Source organism: Castor canadensis, chromosome 19 (genome assembly GCF_047511655.1).
Source record: "Castor canadensis chromosome 19, mCasCan1.hap1v2, whole genome shotgun sequence".
Classification (NCBI taxonomy): Eukaryota; Metazoa; Chordata; class Mammalia; order Rodentia; family Castoridae; genus Castor; species Castor canadensis.
In genome coordinates, this window is record NC_133404.1 from 3079237 (window position 1) to 3097884 (window position 18648).

At 36.3% G+C, this 18648-nt stretch overlaps 2 protein-coding genes across 12 annotated transcripts in view; both read right to left on the reverse strand.

Annotated features, from left to right (window-relative positions):
* Myo9a (myosin IXA) overlaps positions 1–18648 on the reverse strand; it is a 242541-nt gene that overhangs the window by 30423 nt on the left and 193470 nt on the right. For all 11 annotated transcript variants that reach the window (XM_074061667.1, XM_074061666.1, XM_020181924.2 and 8 more), the window contains 7 exons: positions 12992–13104; positions 10081–10223; positions 7345–7568; positions 6761–6877; positions 4492–4680; positions 3290–3337; positions 135–246 (listed from right to left, as the gene is read on the reverse strand). In XM_074061667.1, coding sequence (XP_073917768.1) covers positions 135–246; positions 3290–3337; positions 4492–4680; positions 6761–6877; positions 7345–7568; positions 10081–10223; positions 12992–13104 — 946 coding nt within the window. The remainder of the gene's footprint in view (positions 1–134; positions 247–3289; positions 3338–4491; positions 4681–6760; positions 6878–7344; positions 7569–10080; positions 10224–12991; positions 13105–18648) is intronic.
* LOC109698000 (large ribosomal subunit protein eL21-like) lies at positions 4741–5322 on the reverse strand. The gene has a single exon (XM_074061679.1). It carries the CDS (start codon positions 5258–5260, stop codon positions 4778–4780), a length of 483 nt encoding a protein of 160 aa, XP_073917780.1. The 5' UTR covers positions 5261–5322; the 3' UTR covers positions 4741–4777.

Here is an 18648-nt window from a genome sequence, read left to right on the forward strand (position 1 = left end):
AGTACTACAGCAAGATGAGGCTAAAGAATCAAGCAGTATCAATTACTATTTTATGTTAAGGAAGACATAAAAATGCTCAAGAAACAGAAATGTCAAGTGGTTAAAAATATTCCTCAAAGATCTCTCATGCTTACATTTACAAACAGAGGCTCGGTCCATTATCCATATCAAAGAAGAGCAGTATTCACAGTATGTAGGGATGCTATACTGGGTAGCCTTAAAGATGTGCCCATTGTGCTCTTCCACCTGAATGGAGACATTTAAGTATTTATATTAAAGCCAATACAGTACTGCTGCCCTAACATGACTAAGCAGAAGGGAAATCCTTCAAATGCCATTATTCCAGGGGGAATTATGATACTTTGAGAAATAAAATATATGGTCCTAGCTTCAACAAAAGCTAACAAGCTAGGTAATATGACCAAGGCATATGAAAGAACAATGTAATACAACAAACATACAACAGCTGTCTCATGTGACTCTGGGTCAGCATGTTTAATTAAAAGCAGCAGTTCTCAATTTTTTTTTTTTTAACCTCAAGGAACCTTTTGCGCTCTTCAAAATTACTAGTCTCAGAAAAGTTTCTGTTTACATGAGCTATACATATTGGTATTTATTGTGTTAGAAATTAAAATTGAAAAAATTATTTATTCATTACTTCACTTAAAATTGACATAAGCAAATTACGCACTAACATAAACAGTATTTTAAAGTAAGACACTTCTATGTTGTTTGGTTTTGTTTCTCTCTGTATAATTTGAGACAAGTTCTGGTTAACAGCCCAGGTTTGGCAGGAACTTGTGATCCTTCTCCTCAGTCTCCTGAGCGCTGGGATCCCAGGTGTGCCCCAAACCCAGATGAAAGACAACAATATCCTTCAAACAGAAACACTAGAGACAAAAGCAGTATTATTCTATATTTTTGTAAGTCTCTTTAATCTTTAACATCTGGCTTAACAAAAGACACCTAGATTCTCAGTACTTTAGTTCTCAATCTACTGTACTATGCAGTTTAGTTTGGAACATATGAAGAAAATTCAACTTCACATGGATATGAAACTGGGAAAAAAAAAAAAAAAGGAGTGATATTTCCCTTCCCTTCTCTCCCTTCCAGTAGTACTGGGATTTAAAATCAGGGCCTCCTACTTGGTAGGCAGGTGCTGTGCCACTTGAACCACACCTCAAATCCTGTTTGCTTTAGCTGTTTTTTGTTTTGTTTTTGGCAGTACTGGGGTTTGAACTCAGGGTCTTATGCTTGCTAGGCAGATGCTCTATCACTTGAGCCATATCCCCCCTGGCCTACTTCATTTTTCAAAAAGGGTCTCCCATTTACACCCAGGCTGGCTTGGACCACGATCTACCCATTTATATCTCTCATGTGGCTGGGATGAAAGATGAAGGCCACCACATCCAGCTTATTGGTTTGAGATGCGGTCTTGCTAATTTTTTGTCCTGGCTGGCCTTGAACTGCAATCCTCTCAATCTCTGCCTCCTGGGTAGTAGAGGATTACAGGTATGAGCACCAAGCAGAATAAGTATTTTAACAGTCCTTTCAGACAGTGGTACTACACCAGCACTTTACAAATGGTAATTTAAAGGTTAACTAAAATACGAAATAAAGAACCATGCCAATGAACTTCTTATTACATGTGGCATTCAGATCTACTGTTTCAGGCTTCATTGAAATTTATAATTTGGCATGGCAGCACACATATGATATGTAACCCCAGCTTACTGGGAGGCAGAGGTTGGAGAACTGAAAATATGAAACCCAACTTGGCAATGTTAGGGAGACTCTGTCTCAAAAACGAAATACAAACAAAAGGGCTAGGGCATTGCTTACAGGGCAGAACATGTGGGAGACTGGGGAGTCAACCCCCAGTACCAAAAAAAAAAAAAAAAAAAAACCCAAAACAACACAAACTAAAAAAAAGCAGAACATCCCCCAAACTTTAAAATTTAAAAATTTAGCCTTCAAAGACACCACTAAGAAAAAAAATAGAAAAAATATTTTCCATTTGTGTATCAAAAATCTGATGGACTTCTATCCAGAATAAAGAAATGTTACAACCCAGTAAGACACCACAATTAAAAAATGAGCAACATATTAAACAAATATTTCCTTAAAGAAGTAAAAATGATCAATAGACACATGTAAAAGATGCTTACCACCAGTAGCCCCGAGGGAAATGCAAATTAAAACACAAAACAATATCACTTCATACCCACTAGAATGGCCAACACAAGAAGATACACAAGAACAAGTGTCGTTGAGGACACTGAGAAACCGGAGGGAGCTCTCAGGATATCACAGGTAGCAATATAAAGTGGTGCCATCATTTGGAAAACAGTTTGATGGTTTCTAAAAATTTTAACCAGAGTTATATAACCCAGAAATTATACCCTCAGGTTTATATCTAAAAGAACTGGAAGTATAAGTCCACAAAAACCTGTGCATGAAGGTTCACAGCAGCGCTATTCACAATAGTTAAAAATGTAAAACAGGGCTGGCAGAGGGACTCAAGTGGTGAAGTGCCAACAAACAAACAAACAAAAAAGCAGAACAATCCAACTGGTGACAGGTTAATTAAAATGTGATTTATGGGCTGGGACGCAGCTCAGTGGCAGAGCATGTGCCTAGCATGTGCAAGGCTTTAGGTTCGATCCCCAGCACCACAAAAAGAAAAAAAAAGTGACATGTGCATATAATGGAATTCTATTCGGTACCAAAAGAGGCTAAACTACTGATACAACAGCATGGATGAACCTCAAAAACATTATGTGCCAGGCATCAATGGCTCACACCTATAATCCTAGCTACTCAGGACAGAGATCAGAAGGATCGCGGTTCAAAGCCACCCAGGCAAATAGTTCATGAGGAACTGTATCTTAAAAATATTCAACACAAAAAAAGGGTTGGTGGAGTGGCTCAAGGTATAGAGCACCAGACTAGCAATCATGAGGCCCTGAGTTCAAACCCCAGTAGTGCCAAATTCCATCAATTAGAAGACCTAGTTAGAAAAGAGATCATATTTGTACCATTATGAGAAAATGTTTTCAGTTTTCTGCCATAAGAGGAAGTCACCACTGAAAACAAGTCTGGTCACTGAATTCTGGGCATATCTGTCATCCTCAACTTTGTAAAGACATATGTGAGTACTCCTAACAGCTGATAAACTTATTCCCTAAATACAGCCACAGACATACAGTATAATATGTTTCAAGCCACTGATAACTTTATGGTTATATTTACTATGTTTTATGACGTAAAAAGATTATATATAACTTACCAAATCAGTTTCTTTTTTCCTTCTTTTCTTTCTTTCTGTTTTTGGTGCCTGGCAGGAGGTGGGGAGATATATGGAAATTAACATAACAAAGACTAACATACTTTCTTACTTCTTTATAAATGTTAAGCTATTTGTTCAACAGGTAATAAAGAGCTCTTTATTCTTCAAGAGGAACTGTGCAGTACACTAAAGTAAATTTGAGAAAATGTTTGTTTGGGAAACTGCAGTGCTCTTTTAAAATCTGAGTTCTGTCAAGAAGCCACACTATTATTAGCTAAAATGATTATTTAAATTATTTGGTAAATGGCTAATTGTAAAGATTTTATTTTACACATTTTGTCTCGAGAAAACTGTCTACTGCAGAGCTAAACATAAAAAGGTATCATTTGGGACATGGAAAAGTTCTTTTACATGTAACATTTCCTGACACCCATTGCACAGAATAATCTAAACCAATCCCTTATAAGCAAAGGCAGTGTAAGCCTAGTAAGAATCTTCTGCATAAAATAAAGACTTTCAGCCAGATCTACAATAGAAGAACCCTCAAGGACTATCTACTTAAAAAGTGATTCTAGATGGCTTGAAAATCTAAATTCATAGGAACAAGAATGATCAGAAATAGAATGGAGACTAACCAACACAAAAAGATATTCCTGATGTGAACAAATACCTAATTGCCTCATCTGCAGTAATGAAGAGAGTCCCACTGATGACTCTGTTTAAACCTGCTATCTCTTCTGTAAAATGGATTCCACGGTAGTTATTTAATAATACAACTCACCGCTTATAATATGTACATTATTAGGGATACTTAGATTTCCTGAAACACATATTTTTCTAAAAACCATTTCAAGGGGAAATATAATTTGTAACTGCTTATGCAAAGGTATATATGCAAAGATAATATAATGAAACTTATCTTTAACCACTATTTTTCAAATGGAAATTCAAGTACCGATCTCCAGAAAATAATCTTGAGGCACAACAGTAAATTTTAACTCTATGAAGAATGTATTCACTGCAGAGTTTAGGAAACATGGCCAACAAACTTACTAAGACAGAATGGAGTTTAGAGAATCTAAAATAATGCTATACTGACATATTCTCTGTAATGCTTTTCTCAAATACAGTGTGACCTAAACAGACTCTTAACAAAGAATTCATAGTTCAATCCCTTAGAAATCAAAATAGATCACACTTACCTTTGTGGTTGTGCTTTCAGAAGTCTTGAATTCATTCATGTATTCATCTAAAAATACCTTGAAAGTATTGACCCAAACTCTCACTGGAGATTCACTCCAATCACGCTGCTCGAGCCTCATTGTCTTTTCCAGAATCTGTTCAAACAGTGCGTAGAGGTCTTTATATCGTATGCTTTTCCCATCATCCATCTAATAAGAAGAGAAGAAATGTACGGTTTTATGAAGCAATTCTTTATTTTTTTTAAGAAATTTACACAGTCCAAAGCCTTTTATTTTTTGACATCCTTCATGCCATGAATTCATATGGAATAGGTTCCAGCAGCTCAGGCTCCTTTCCAGTGGTTCTCACAAAGTGTGCTTCTCTGGGTGGAGCAGGCTGGCGCTTCAGCTGAACCCAGGTTCCTTTGTCTTTGGCTTGCTTCTTGTTCTGATCATTTTCCTTCACGCGTTTCAGGAAGCCATCTCGGCTCTCTGAGTGCTTAATGTGCTCAGTACGCACACTACTTCTCTTGGCAAGAATCTCGCCCTTAACTTGCCTGTTCACAACAATGCCAGCAGCGTGCTGGGTGACACTGTAGACTCTTCCAGGTCTGCCGTGGTAACATTTGTGGGGCATTCCTTTTTGAACAGTGCCCATGCCCTTGATATCTACTATATCACCCTTCTTGTAGATTCGCATGTATGTGGCCAAAGGAACAACTCCATGTTTCCTAAAAGGCCTAGAAAACATGTATCGGGTTCCTCTCCTCTTTCCCTTTGTGTTTGTCATTTTGGTGGATTACTGGAAGATGGCGGTTCCGCATGAAGCAATTCTTTAAATACAGAAGAATGATTAAACTTATATTGGGTGCTATTTACAATAAGGGTTAGGATCCTGACATACTTCATATTGAGCTTATCAGGTCTTTGTGTGCTCCCACTATAGTATGAAATCCAAGCAGAATAAAAGACCTAACAGTCTAAAAATGTCATAATTAAGCAAGTCCTGAGAACTGCCCTCTAAAGTCTGGCTCTGTAATTTTATTTACCTGTAAGGATTACTTACAACCTTCTTAACTGCCAATCTTACCATAAATGTGTCTTATTTAGACAGTTCTAGTCTAAAATTAAAAGAATGTATACTTGGATCTTTGCCTAATGATACATTAAATAAGCTCCTTTATTTTATTTTTCTGAAGAAAAGTGACATGCTCTGCAAAACCTCATATTACTTGTGAACAAATCAAAATGCACTTGTTTTTAGTTTATTTAATTGAGATCTGGAGTCTTTATAAGAAAAAAAAAGAGAGATTTTAAGTGACCAAAAAGTATGTACATTTACAATTAATTTCATTCCTCATATTCACTGATCTTTTTTGATTCAGTGTTAGAAAACCACTACCAGACACTGCTTCATAATTTTGTCTCTGCTGATGTGATCTGAAGCACAATGGAGAATTTAACACTCCTGAGTCCTTAATCTAGGAAATACATGTATAAAACAGAAAAAGATAAAGAGTATTAAGTATCCAGGCAGGGTTAGAAAAAGATGGACATCCTTGTCCTTCCTCAAACCTAGTAATCTGTCATATGCTAAGAGCTTCTTTGATAGTCTTGAAGTTCCTGCTTCCGCAAACTCTATGGTTCCTGTGTTACAGAACAAAAAATTTTATGCTGAGAAAAGTGTAAGAAAAGACTGAACAAAGAAAAAAAGCCAGGAGTTATTATTTTATAAAATAAATGTGAAAATTCACAAATACTGGTAATGATTCAATATACAAAAGCATTTCTGAATACTTTAATATCAAAAAAAATTTTCTAAAACATGACAAATGTCATATGAAAGTATAAGGTATGTTTGAAAGTGACACAATGATAAACAGAAATCAATGATCATACACTGAACCTAATTCTACTGGAGGGAAAATGTACAATATATTCCACACATAGGAGAACTCAGTTATAGCTTGGCAACACAGCTAAAAGGGTTTAGCGAACTCAAATACTAGAGAGACAATGGATGAAACAGAATCATACCCTGAATTACTGAAGTGAGCATCTGAAAGAAGATGAGAAAAATTCTGGGGACTGTGGGGGTAGGGGAAACGCATTCAGTAAAGATATTCATTCATCTGAGATCATTCAGTATACTTTTCCTTAACTATGCCTAGAACGAAAGCAAGGAGCTTGAGAACTCTCTAGATGAACATGGCCATTGAAGTATCTTATACAGCATTATTAAATTATTCATATGCTGAACTTCAATATCTCCTAACATGGTCTCACTTACCGCCAAGGCAGATGAATAAAAGCTGAAGATATTCTGCCGAAATTCTTTCAGGGCTTTTTTAAATACAACATCCACTAGTGTATCCTTCTTGCTGTCCTCATTGTCTAGATCATTCATCTGGGGACCACAGAAAGAGTTGGAACCAATCAACTAAATGAAAAAAGGCCAATGTGACAGTGGCTAGGTATTGTCTCTTCAATGATGACTGTTCTAAAAGTCCAATTCACAGGCTATCACAAGACCCAGGTAAAAGGCATACAGCCAAAGTATAACTACTTTATTTCTAAGGTACCTTCTAACTTGAAGTGATTCTACATGTTGTTACTAGAAAAACAACTACAGATGTGCAATGACAAGCATATAAATATAACATGACAATTACAATAAAATCAAGTCAATAGTAAAGCCTAAAACTTTAAATCCTGTCTATGCAGGATTTGCACAATCCTTTCAGCTTGTGCACATCCTAATATTTGAACATTCTGATAAAGATCAGACCATCTAAGATCTCATCTCTACAAAGGCAAATCCTGCATTCTGTATCCAAAGCTGCCCAGAGGCTTTACTCAGCAAGGAACAGCTACCTTTTTCAGAAGAAATTCATCCATGCTTTTTAAATCACTGGCACTGGCTATGATTTGAATGGAGTCGTTCTGCCGGCGCACAGAGTCCATGGCCACATTGCTGATCTTCACACTGCGTGTGCGCTTTGCCTTTGGAGAAGGCTCTTTGTTCTCCTTGAACTCCTTCCGGCAACTACTAGGCAGTTCTGGACTCAAAGGAGGTGTTGGGTGATGCTGAGATAATTCTACAATTCAAGACAGGTACCCAAAAAGAGATAGTTAGTAACAAACAAATATTCATCATTTCTACATTCTTCTTTTTAAGTTCCTGTGGTAAGTCACTGAAGGAAACATATGCAAATATCTGAAAAGCAATATAACATTAATGTTTAAAGTCAGGCAGGTAGGCAATAAAGCTAGATTACACAACTGTACAGAAAATGTATTAAGGAATCACTACTTTTTAATGGTTAGCTCTTTTTATCTCCCAATGAGCTAAGGCTGACACTGAAAACCTGGGATGAAGTACCTTGTAGAACATAATCCCAAAGACCTCTCAGCCTCAAAGAGAAGAGAGCATGTAATCACACTAGCATATTAAATACTGTTAATCCAGGTACAGCTTTGCTACATCTGTTTTCATTAATATCCAGATGTATACAAGCCCAGCAAACCAGTGAAGTTCAATAATTACTATTTTTCACGAATGCTTCAGTGATAATATCTAGTGGAAGCTGGCAATCTGTCAGGGAGGCAGTTGACTCTAGTTTACTTTATTATTCAGGGTTGTCTTGTATGTACTCCTAGTAACTTTGAATTTTTGATGGAATTCCGAGAATGAACTGGCTTTGTATGTAACACTGAGAAGCACAATTTTTCTCTGTAATTGCTTACCCCAGAGAAATGAGATCCCACATCATTCACTTATCTAGACACTCTCTGAAGCCTAGTGACACTGCTGGCCTCTTCTCATTTCCCCAACACGCATGCCCTTTACCTATGACCAATGGCTCCTCCCAACTCCTTTTCAAAGATGACTCTGACAATGAAACAAAAGTAGCTCCCTATAAACTAAATGGTACCTCAGGCAGGAACTGAGACAAACCCAATTTCAGACGTGATACCAGTGTAAAGAATGAGTATATTCAAATTGATGTCAACTGATTTAAATTTTACTATGTAAGTATCTAATTACTTCATCTGGCAAAGTCAGAATCTTTCTTATAATGAAACAATGGTTCTAAAGAAATTGTCATAATATCATTTTAGCATTAAGAACAAGGGCTACCTTATAAATTAATAATAAAATAAATGAAACACTAGAATCCCAACTTTTACACAAAATACGTATTTTCAACTAAAAAGCCTGATGCTTCTTTGCCTGTTTCTTGGGAATTAGTAGTGAAGAATGTAACTGTAGAAAAATGCAGCATGACTTCTGCCAATTGGACAAGATATTAAGCTGTACACTTTGGCAACGTGAAGAAGAGGAATGCAAGGCTGTCCAAGCTGAACTTCTAGAACCCACTTGGTTCACTGCTAGCTTCCTCCACATTAGTGGTCAGCTGGTGGGAACAAAGCCAGGAGACACAAAGGAGAGACCCATTACATCTTCACCTTCTTGCACAGCAGACAGGGCCACTGACATAGTCCATCTGTTCCCAGGCAAAACTTGATTATCTCTTCTCCTTGTACCTTCATCTTGTTCTAGATTGACAAGTTTTTGCTTACTGATTATAACTGGGTCTGTTCTATCTTTCCTTAAAAGAGAAGAGATCATAGGGTCTCTTTCTATTTTAGTCAGTGCTGGCATTTCACCCACTCACTGCCACATATCCATCCACTTCTGATATATATCCTGGTTGAGGATAACTGACATCTTTAGTTGCTATAACTCTCAGGCATGCCTGAAGAAAGGGATGGGAAAGAAGGTGCAATCTTCTTTTTTTTTTTTTTGGTGGTGTGGAACAGGATTTTTTTTTTAATTGTTTTATTATTCATATGTGCATACAAGGCTTGGGTCATTTCTCCCCCCTGCCCCCACCCCCTCCCTTACCACCCACTCCGCCCCCTTCCTCTCCCCCCCCATCCCCTCGATACCCAGCAGAAACTATTTTGCCCTTATCTCTAATTTTGTTGAAGAGAGAGTAGCAATCTTCTAATATTAGGATTCCTAGGGTACTTTCAAATGCCCTTCAAACTATAATAGCTTCATTATAAAGTACCAGGCAACTGTTAGGCAATGACATATGCACAGTTATACAATGCAGTGGTTGAGAAAGTGGACTCTGCAGCTGGAATGCTTGGATTCAAATTTCAGCTCTTCCAATTACTATGTGTGTAAATAAACAACTTTCTATTCCTCAGTGATCTTATATAGAAATTGGAAACTATAATCATACTGATCCTGGAAAAACTGCTGTCAGGATGAGTTAATTCACGTAACCTGCTTAGTATAGTGCCTTACATGTAGAAAGCACTCAGATATGAGCTGCTGCTGTGACTTTCTACAAATACATGTCTGCTAAGGTTAGTCCAAGATTCATAATCATTCCTGAGGTGGCTGTTGCTTCATTGTCTTATGCTGTATACTCTTGGAGCAGCTTTCTTTACTAAGGAGGCATTTAGCTATCCTTGTCCTAGCTATTAGAATATTAATCAACAGGCTTGCCACTATGAATGCTGAAGGAACAGCAAGCTTTCAAGAGAGTAAACAGATATTGTCAAGACAAGCTCCACGCCTCTGTCCACTTTTACCTTCTGGACCCTGATGAGATGGAGTCACATCTGAGTCAGCAAAGAATGCTGAAGCCTCCGATTGGGTAACAGGCTTTACTCTTGTAGTCTTCTTCTCTCCATGTTTTCCTTTGGCCCAGAATCTCATCTTAGCTCTCTGAGGTCTTAAAGAAAAAAAAAAAAGTGATTATCTATGTAGCACCTAAGGTTTTCATGTATGCTAGTCCTTCACATTTAAATTAATCATATTTAACCTTCAATTTTACACTTAAACCCTCACCAGGAAGGTAGACCAGTTTCCTTTATTTGTATTTTTATGGTGCTGGGGATTGAACCCCAGACCTCATGCATACTAGGCAAGCACTCTTCTACTTAGCCACATTCCCAGCTTCTCATCTTGAATGTAGGAAAAAAAAAACAAACAAACAGAAAAAAACCAAAGATTTAAGTGGAATTAGGATTCCAACTCAGGCTTTCTGATTCCCACACTGCTACATTTTTATTCTTATCTCCCATTGACCTTGGATTTATTTAGCACACAATGTCACAACAACAAAAAACATGTTTAAAGAAATCACTGTTAACTGTTACTGACTAAAAAATTTTAATTGATATTGTTAGTAATTTCTCCATAGTCTTTTTCCATAAGCATGTCAAATTTTCTATCACTATAATGATGTAGATATCTTAAAGCTTTCTTTCCTTTCTATCATCCATCCATCTATCATCTATCTATCTATCTATCTATCTATCTATCTATCAATCAATCATCAGCAGTGTTGACCCCAGGGCCTTGCCAGCACTCTACCACATGAGCCATAAACACAGCCCTTTTTGCTCTAGTTAGTTTTTGGACAGGGTCTCATGCTTTTTGCTTGGGGCCAGCCTTGTACCATGATCCTCCTACATGCACCTCCAACCTATGCCTCCTTAATAGTTGGGATTATAGACATGGTCCACTCTGCCTAGCTTACTTATGGAGACAGGGGTTTTGCTAACTTTTGCCTGGGCTAGCCTCAAACTTAAATCCTCTGGATCTCTACATCCTGAACAGCTGAGATTATAGGCATGTACCATCATTTGCACTACTATATAACAGAACATTTAATGTCACTATTTTTGATTTGTGAGTTTTCAATATTACAATTAACAACAACCACTACTTGTCTGAACTCTTTATCTTGCTCAAGCACAGTGCTAAGTGATTCTATGGTATTACTTAAATTATAACAACTATATTTTCACCAAACTACAGGTTGAATATTAGTAATCTAAAAAATGTAAAATTCAAAATGCTCTAAAATACAAAACTTCTTGAGTGCGGACATGATGTAACAAATTGAAAACTCCACGATGGACTTTAAGTGATGGGTCACAATCAAAACACAGAATACAAAAATAATGTATAGACTCATCCTCAAGGCTATGTGAACAAATAGACTTCATGTGTAGACTAGGTCCTGGTCCCAAAATATCCCACTGGGTATATGCAAATATTGCAAAATCCAGGACATCTGAAAACATTCTGGTCCTAAGCATTTTGGGCAAGATATTGCTATCATACTGTGACCATAGATAATGGCTAAGCATGTCCCACCACTCTTCATCTCCACACAAGCAGTTTCAGTTAAATCAGTTCTCAGTATTTTCCTTTAGTCACAACCAGTTTTATTATATAAATAGCATTCACAGTTGAGGCACGTAGTCCTCTACCTACATGACTATTTTATTCTCCATAACCTCTTTTTCATTTACTCCTTTTCTACATGCAACTCACCTCCACGTGCCCCATTTGTGCGTATCCTGCTTTTAATACCTGCGTGAACAAATTAGGTACTCTGAGTCGCACCTTCTTAAAGGAATGCCTCACAGGACTTTCTAACCCTCCCAATCCAGAGTGACTTCCTCACTGCTGGCTGTGCAGCTATCATTTCAAAAGTTACTTTCAGCATCAGAATGGAGGCTCTTTTTCTTTTGGTTTATAGTCATGTGGTTTTTGGTGTGGGTCTATTTCCATCCATTATGTTGAGTACTCAGTGGGTCCTTCTCATCTGGAAACTTGTGACCTTTGGTTCTGTGATTTGTTTTTTCTATACTGAGGACTGAACGCAGATCCTCCAGGCATATGATCTAACATCTGAGCCATGTTCCTATCCCTGAAATCTAGATGGATTACTTTACTAATCATTTGTTCTATCATTGGGTCACTGGATTCCCAGAACTGATTCTGTAATTTTTTTTTTTTTTTCAGTATGGGGGTTTGAACTCAGGGCCTTTACCTTGAGCCACTCCAAGCCCTTTATTGTGATGGGTTTTTTTGAGATAGGGTCTCTCGGACTATTTCCTGGCTGGCTTCGAACCATGATCCTCCTGAGTAGCAAGGATTACAGGCATGAGTCACCAGCACCCAGCTACATAATTTTCTTATCTTACCCATCTTTTTACCTTTTTGTTCAACTTTCTGAACTATGTTGTCCACTTTTCTGCTAACCCTTCTGAGTTGCTCTTTTATGTTGTCATGTTTTTAATTTTCAAAAGCTCTTTTTATTATGAATGTTTCTTTCATACATCCTGTTTGGTTTCATCAATAAAATAATATTATGTTGAAGTTCTACCAGTAGTTGTATTTATCGTTCTTCAAGTTTTCTATCCTCTGCATAGGGTTATTTCCTTTAAGTTGTAGTTTATCTGTTAGTTATGGTCTCCTCAGACATATAGAAATAACTAGTATCTAATTGTGATCATAGCATTAATGGAACTTCTTAACTATGTGGTCTTCCTTACACATATGTAAACTGTTATGTGTCTGTAAATATTGGTACTTTTTTCTCAAAGAATTGGCAAATAAACTTAACCTGAAAGCTCAGTATTTAACTGGAGTTAATTATTAAATAAAATTGTTACCACTATTAATTCTGTGCATACATCCTACCTTATATCTGAATCCGAAGCCTTCTGTCTTACTGCCAACTTTGTAATCTCTCCTTGGGACATAGTCTTATGAAGCTTTGTTTGTTCATCAATTGAAGAAAATCGCTGTGATGTCTGTAATAATCATACATGTAAAAAATTTTAAAATCAAGTAAATATATGATAGCACTATAAATAGAACTCAGGTTAAAGAATTGAGAATGACAGCTGTTAAAAATATACATAAATACATCAGCATTATTCAGAGAGTCAGTGAAATAACAGAACCTAAAGGAAACTCAGTTAACTTCCTACGGTAATGAGAAACACAGAGAACTTGGTGCTGAATAGGACCCACCAGTACATACTTTAAGACAATTTAACAAAGAATCACATGTGGAAAGAAAGGAAACTGTCAAAACCATTCCAAGATATACACATAAGATCCAGGATCTAAACAACCTATAACACTAAGGACTGTCTTTCACACCTCTTCTTATTTGTGCCAAAAGGAGGTAATTACTTTTATGGATTAACTATTATAGATCAATATATCTAGTCAAGGTCAAAAAGAGCTAGATCACAGAGAAAGTAAGAAAAATAAAAAAAGAAGCAAAGGATAAAGGGTCACTACCATTACCAATATTGTAAACTATAGACAATTTACAAAACTATCAAACTGGGGCCTCAGTATCAGCTGCAATTCCTCATTTGTTTACCATGTGCACCTCTAAAAACAATCCCATTCTGAGGAGAAAACTCTTGTTATTCTGGAATATTACTGGAAAGCAGTAAAGAATATTAATTTGAACAAAAATATTCAGCAACTAACAAGACACAATTCATAATATCAACTGTACAGTAAAAATGAGACATACAAAGAAGTAGGAATTCATGATCCACATGGAGAAATAAATCCATCAATTCATGCTGATTTAAAACTGACACAGCGTTACTGAGTTAGAAGGACAGTAAGACAGCATGTGCTCTCTGTAAATTCAAAAAGGTTGATAGAGAGGAGGCAACCAAAAATACTCTTTCAAACATCCAGAGAGGATGAGTACACAGCAAATTAGATACTACAGAAGAAAAGATTAGTGAACATGAAGGTATCTTTGAGTTGGCTAGGATCTCTTATTTCCTTTTCTAACCAGCTCAGAAATGCTTCTAAAGGGACATGTGACTAGATAGATCCAGCACGCTCAGATGATGTCCCTCAATCCCTTCTTGGTCAGCTAATTTGGGACTTTAGGTATATCTAAAGAATCTTTACAACAGAACCCAGATTAGTACACTGAAGTATGAGGCCACTGTAGGACTCATTCTACTGAGACAGATAGTTTACGCTCATCATACACGTATTAAAACATCACGTGAGGGCTGGGGTTGTGGCTCAGTACTAAAGTGTTTGATTAGCATGTGTGAGGCCTTGGATTCAATCCCCAGCACTGCAAAAAGAAAAATGGCACCCCATAAATAATTGACATAATTTTTATATGTCAATTAAAAAAGAATTCTTCCTACCATATAACACATTATCTAATTAGGTTTATATGAAGTTCTAGAATGGTGGTTGCTTCTGAAGGTGAAGTGAAAGGGAAGAGTTGAATACAAACATAAGAATGTTGATGTTATAGAAATCCTGACAGGAGGGCAGGTTACATAGTTATATAAATATACAATAGAAATGATCAAACTGGCCAGGTGCAGGTGGCTCACGCCTGCAATCCTAGCTACTTAGGAGACTGAGATCAGGAGGACCATGGTTTGAGGCCAATCCCAGCAAAATGTTTGCAAGACTCCCCCATCTCCAAGATAATATGAGCAAAATGGACTGGAGGTGTGGCTCAAGTGGTAGAGCACCTACTTTATAAGCATGAAGCCCTGAGTTCAAACCCCAATTCCACCAAAACAAAAAGATCAAACTGTATACTGAAGATTTGCACTTTCACTGTGTGTATTATACCTCATTTATAAGATAATGTTAGTAAATCCAGGGCCAGACGAATAACATGTGATCCTATGATCAATCTTACAAAAACAGAGATGTGGACCCCAACATAACACGAAAGAATATACTCACCACCACCACCTATAAACTATATTCCTTAAAAAAGAAAACCCAAATGTGGCTCAAACTCTGGTTCTACGTGGGTATTTGTATTTTCTCTAAAATGGTATAACATCATTTAAAATGACAAAACCACCAGCCAAATTGAGAAACATAGGCAATTCAACAGAACAAATGACCCTGCATCCAACACAAATAAATTACTAGAGAAGAAAAAAGAGGGAGGGAATTTATAGAGTACGTGTACCTTACAAATGACTTCTAGGGGACTAAGGCAGGATGATCTTGAGTTCAAGGCCAGCCTGGGCTACATAGTGAGGCCTTGTATCAAAAAAAAAAAAAAAAAAAAAAAAAGGCTCTATGAAGCTAAGAATAATACCTAAATACAAATAATCTTCAAAACAACACAGAACCATAAGAAAAACAAAACTATATAAAACCTAGCAAGCAATGTAACTAGAAAGAGTTCACATAAGCTTCCCACTGCAAGCTTGTGTCAAAGAAAGAACAGTCTAAGGAAAATTGTGTAAAAGAGGAAAGAGCAAACTTAGCAATGGGCTTCTGACTGATTTGAAATAATTGCCAGAAAAAGAAGGTCTACCATAAACATGAAAACCTAAAAGACTACCAGTAGATAACCAAACCAGCATCAAGGAAATGATTTAAAAATGCATGTGATTCAAGAGGACTGACTTTTGAAGGCATTGCTTCTGGGTAAAAAGAAGTTTTGTAAAAAGGAAGGAAGATGTGCCCTAAGGAGATTGGGTGAAAACCAGAAAAACCAGGAATTCAGAATTCAGCAAGGCAAAAGAAAAGCAAAAAACCTAGAGGACATACAACAGTTGCTTCCATCACCACAAAAACACAAAAGTCTTCCCACTAAGAAACTGTGTAGACAGAAGAGGAAGTTCTTAAGAATTTATCTTGTAAACCAACCCAAATACATTAAAATGAATAAATTAAAACATACAAAATCTACATACAAAGGTACAATAAGAAAACAAAGCTAATGAGTACCTAATGATAAATAGTTCATTTGAATAATATCTTACCCCCACTAAAATAAAACAAAACCCTTCCAAAGAAATAGTAATTCTCAAAAATGGATTAAATGGAAGAAATTCAAAAGTTTAAACCAGAAATGAAAAAAAGGAACAACAAATAACAGAAATAAATGAAGAGAGATGATTGAATTCAGGAAAGAAAGAAAAGAAAAGAAAAAATTAACTTTAAAATGAAAGCTAACTTGCATGGTGCCTAAGAAAGAGAAAACACAAATGCAAATTCAAAAGATGGGAAAAATAATAAAGAATATAAAATTAGAATAAAGAAAGAAGCAAAAAGGGTCAGATATGATTGAAATGGAAGAGAGGCAAAAAAGGAAGAAAACCTTGTTTACAACTGAACTTCCTTAACAAGAAAAACAAATCAATGGACCATAACGAATATTCAAAATTATAAAGTATTTTTCAAAAAGTAAGACAAAACCAAAATTCACATGCTACTATGGGATCGTTACTCTATAAACACCAACCTGAAATCCTAGACTTGAAAGGATTCCAAAGGAGATCAAATATCTTACAAGGACGAGAGAATTAGAGTGGCAATGGTCTTAACAAAAGAGAACATATAAAACAAGAAAACAATGAAATAACATCTTCAAAGAACTCGGGGAAAGCAAGTATCAAGGGCTTGTTATGTAAGTCACGAGGTCCTTCAAAGTGCCAAAGGAAACTGAGAATCAGTGAGCCCTTCACAGGTGTTCTAGTAGGTGATGAGCCTCCCCTGACTAAAATAAATGGGGAAACTGCAGCAAATATTTGACGTGATCATTTAATACAGTTAGTAGTAGAGCTAAGATCAATGAACAGAAAGATGGGACTTTGGGTAAAAGAATAATGAGTAAAATTAAATATTCTGACAGGATAGAAACAAAAAAAACTTTAAAAAAATGAAGTAGAATAAAGAGGAAAAGAACAGTAAAATAATTCACTGATACACAATGGGTGTGAATTAATTAAGCTATTACTCATTGACTGAGTAATTAAGATGGGTGTGGTGGCCCACACTTGGTAATCCCCGCCCTAAGGAGGTTGAGGCAGAGGGATACAAATTCTAGGCTAGCTTGGAGCTACCCAGTGAGATTGAGAAAGAGGGAGAGAAGGAAGGAAGGAAGAAAGGAAGGAAGGACGGACTCTGACTTACCAGAGAAAAATAAAATAAAAACAAATATTGACTAATTTTTTAAAGTACCTTTTTAAAAAGTACTAAAGACAAATAACCAATAGAATAAAAAACAATGCTTCCTAAATATCAAAAGAAAACATATAATGTAAATGTAGTATATTTAATGTAACATACAATGATTACATCAAATAAAATTAACAGACATATCAACAGATTTAACTCACCTATTAAAGGAAAATATTTTTAATTAGATTCAAAGCAGGACCCAACTATACTGTACAAAAACACACACCTAAAACAAAGAGATGTAGAAAGGCTAAAAACACAGGGGTAAGCAAAAGTAAACCAGTTATACAGAAGTAAGAAAATAGAGGCAGTACGGTGTTAAGTACAATTCAAGAAAAAAGCATTGTATGTGATACAGGACTTTTTGAATATTAAAAGGCACAATGAACAATGAATAGAAAATTTTAATATAACATTCTCAGCAGGAGATATCAGTGGATATAAAAGACAACATAATGAACAGGGTAGCAATTACAGATTACAGAAGTTTACACTCTGAACAGAGATTACACCTTCTTACCAAATGCATGTGGTCCTTCACAAAAATGGTTCAGTATTAGGTAACAAAATAAATAAATAAATAAATCCTATCAAATATAAGTATTACAGACACTCTGATTACACTACAAAAAAACAAGAAATTAAAAAAAGAGTGAAAGAGCTCTTAGTTTGAAAACTAATCTTTCACAAAGCAAGTCTAGGGTTAAAAAAAAGAAACAGAAATTACAGATTTTGGAGAAAAAAAGTAAAAAGCTTTACATACTGGAATCTTTTTTGTTGTTGTTGTTTTATTATTCATATGTGCATACAAGGCTTGGGTCATTTCTCCCCCCTGCCCCCACCCCCTCCCTTACCACCCACTCCACCCCCTCCCTCTCCCCCCCACCCCCTCAATACCCAGCAGAAACTATTTTGCCCTTATTTCTAATTTTGTTGAAGAGCGAGTATAAGCAATAATAGGAAGGAACAAGGGTTTTTGCTTGTTGAGATAAGGATAGCTATGCAGGGATTTGACTCACATTAATTTCCTGTACGTGTGTGTTGCCTTCTAGGTTAATTCTTTTTGATCTAACCTTTTCTCTAGTTCCTGGTCCCCTTTTCCCATTGGCCTCAGTTGTTTTTAAGATATCTGCTTTAGTTTCTCTGCGCTAAGGGCAACAAATGCTAGCTAATTTTTTAGGTGTCTTACCTATCCTCACCCCTCCCTTGTGTGCTCTCGCTTATATCATGTGCTCTCTGAGATACATTATGAAGCAATGATCAGAGAAAAATTCATTGGCTTAAGAAACCTATAGGAATAAAAATATAATAAATGAATTTAATTCCCAACTAAAAATCTAGAAAAATGATAAAGT

Coding starts and splice junctions, on each gene's coding strand:
- LOC109698000 (XM_074061679.1), bottom strand. CDS start 5,260: ATGACAAACACAAAGGGAAAGAGGAGAGGAACCCGATACATGTTTTCT.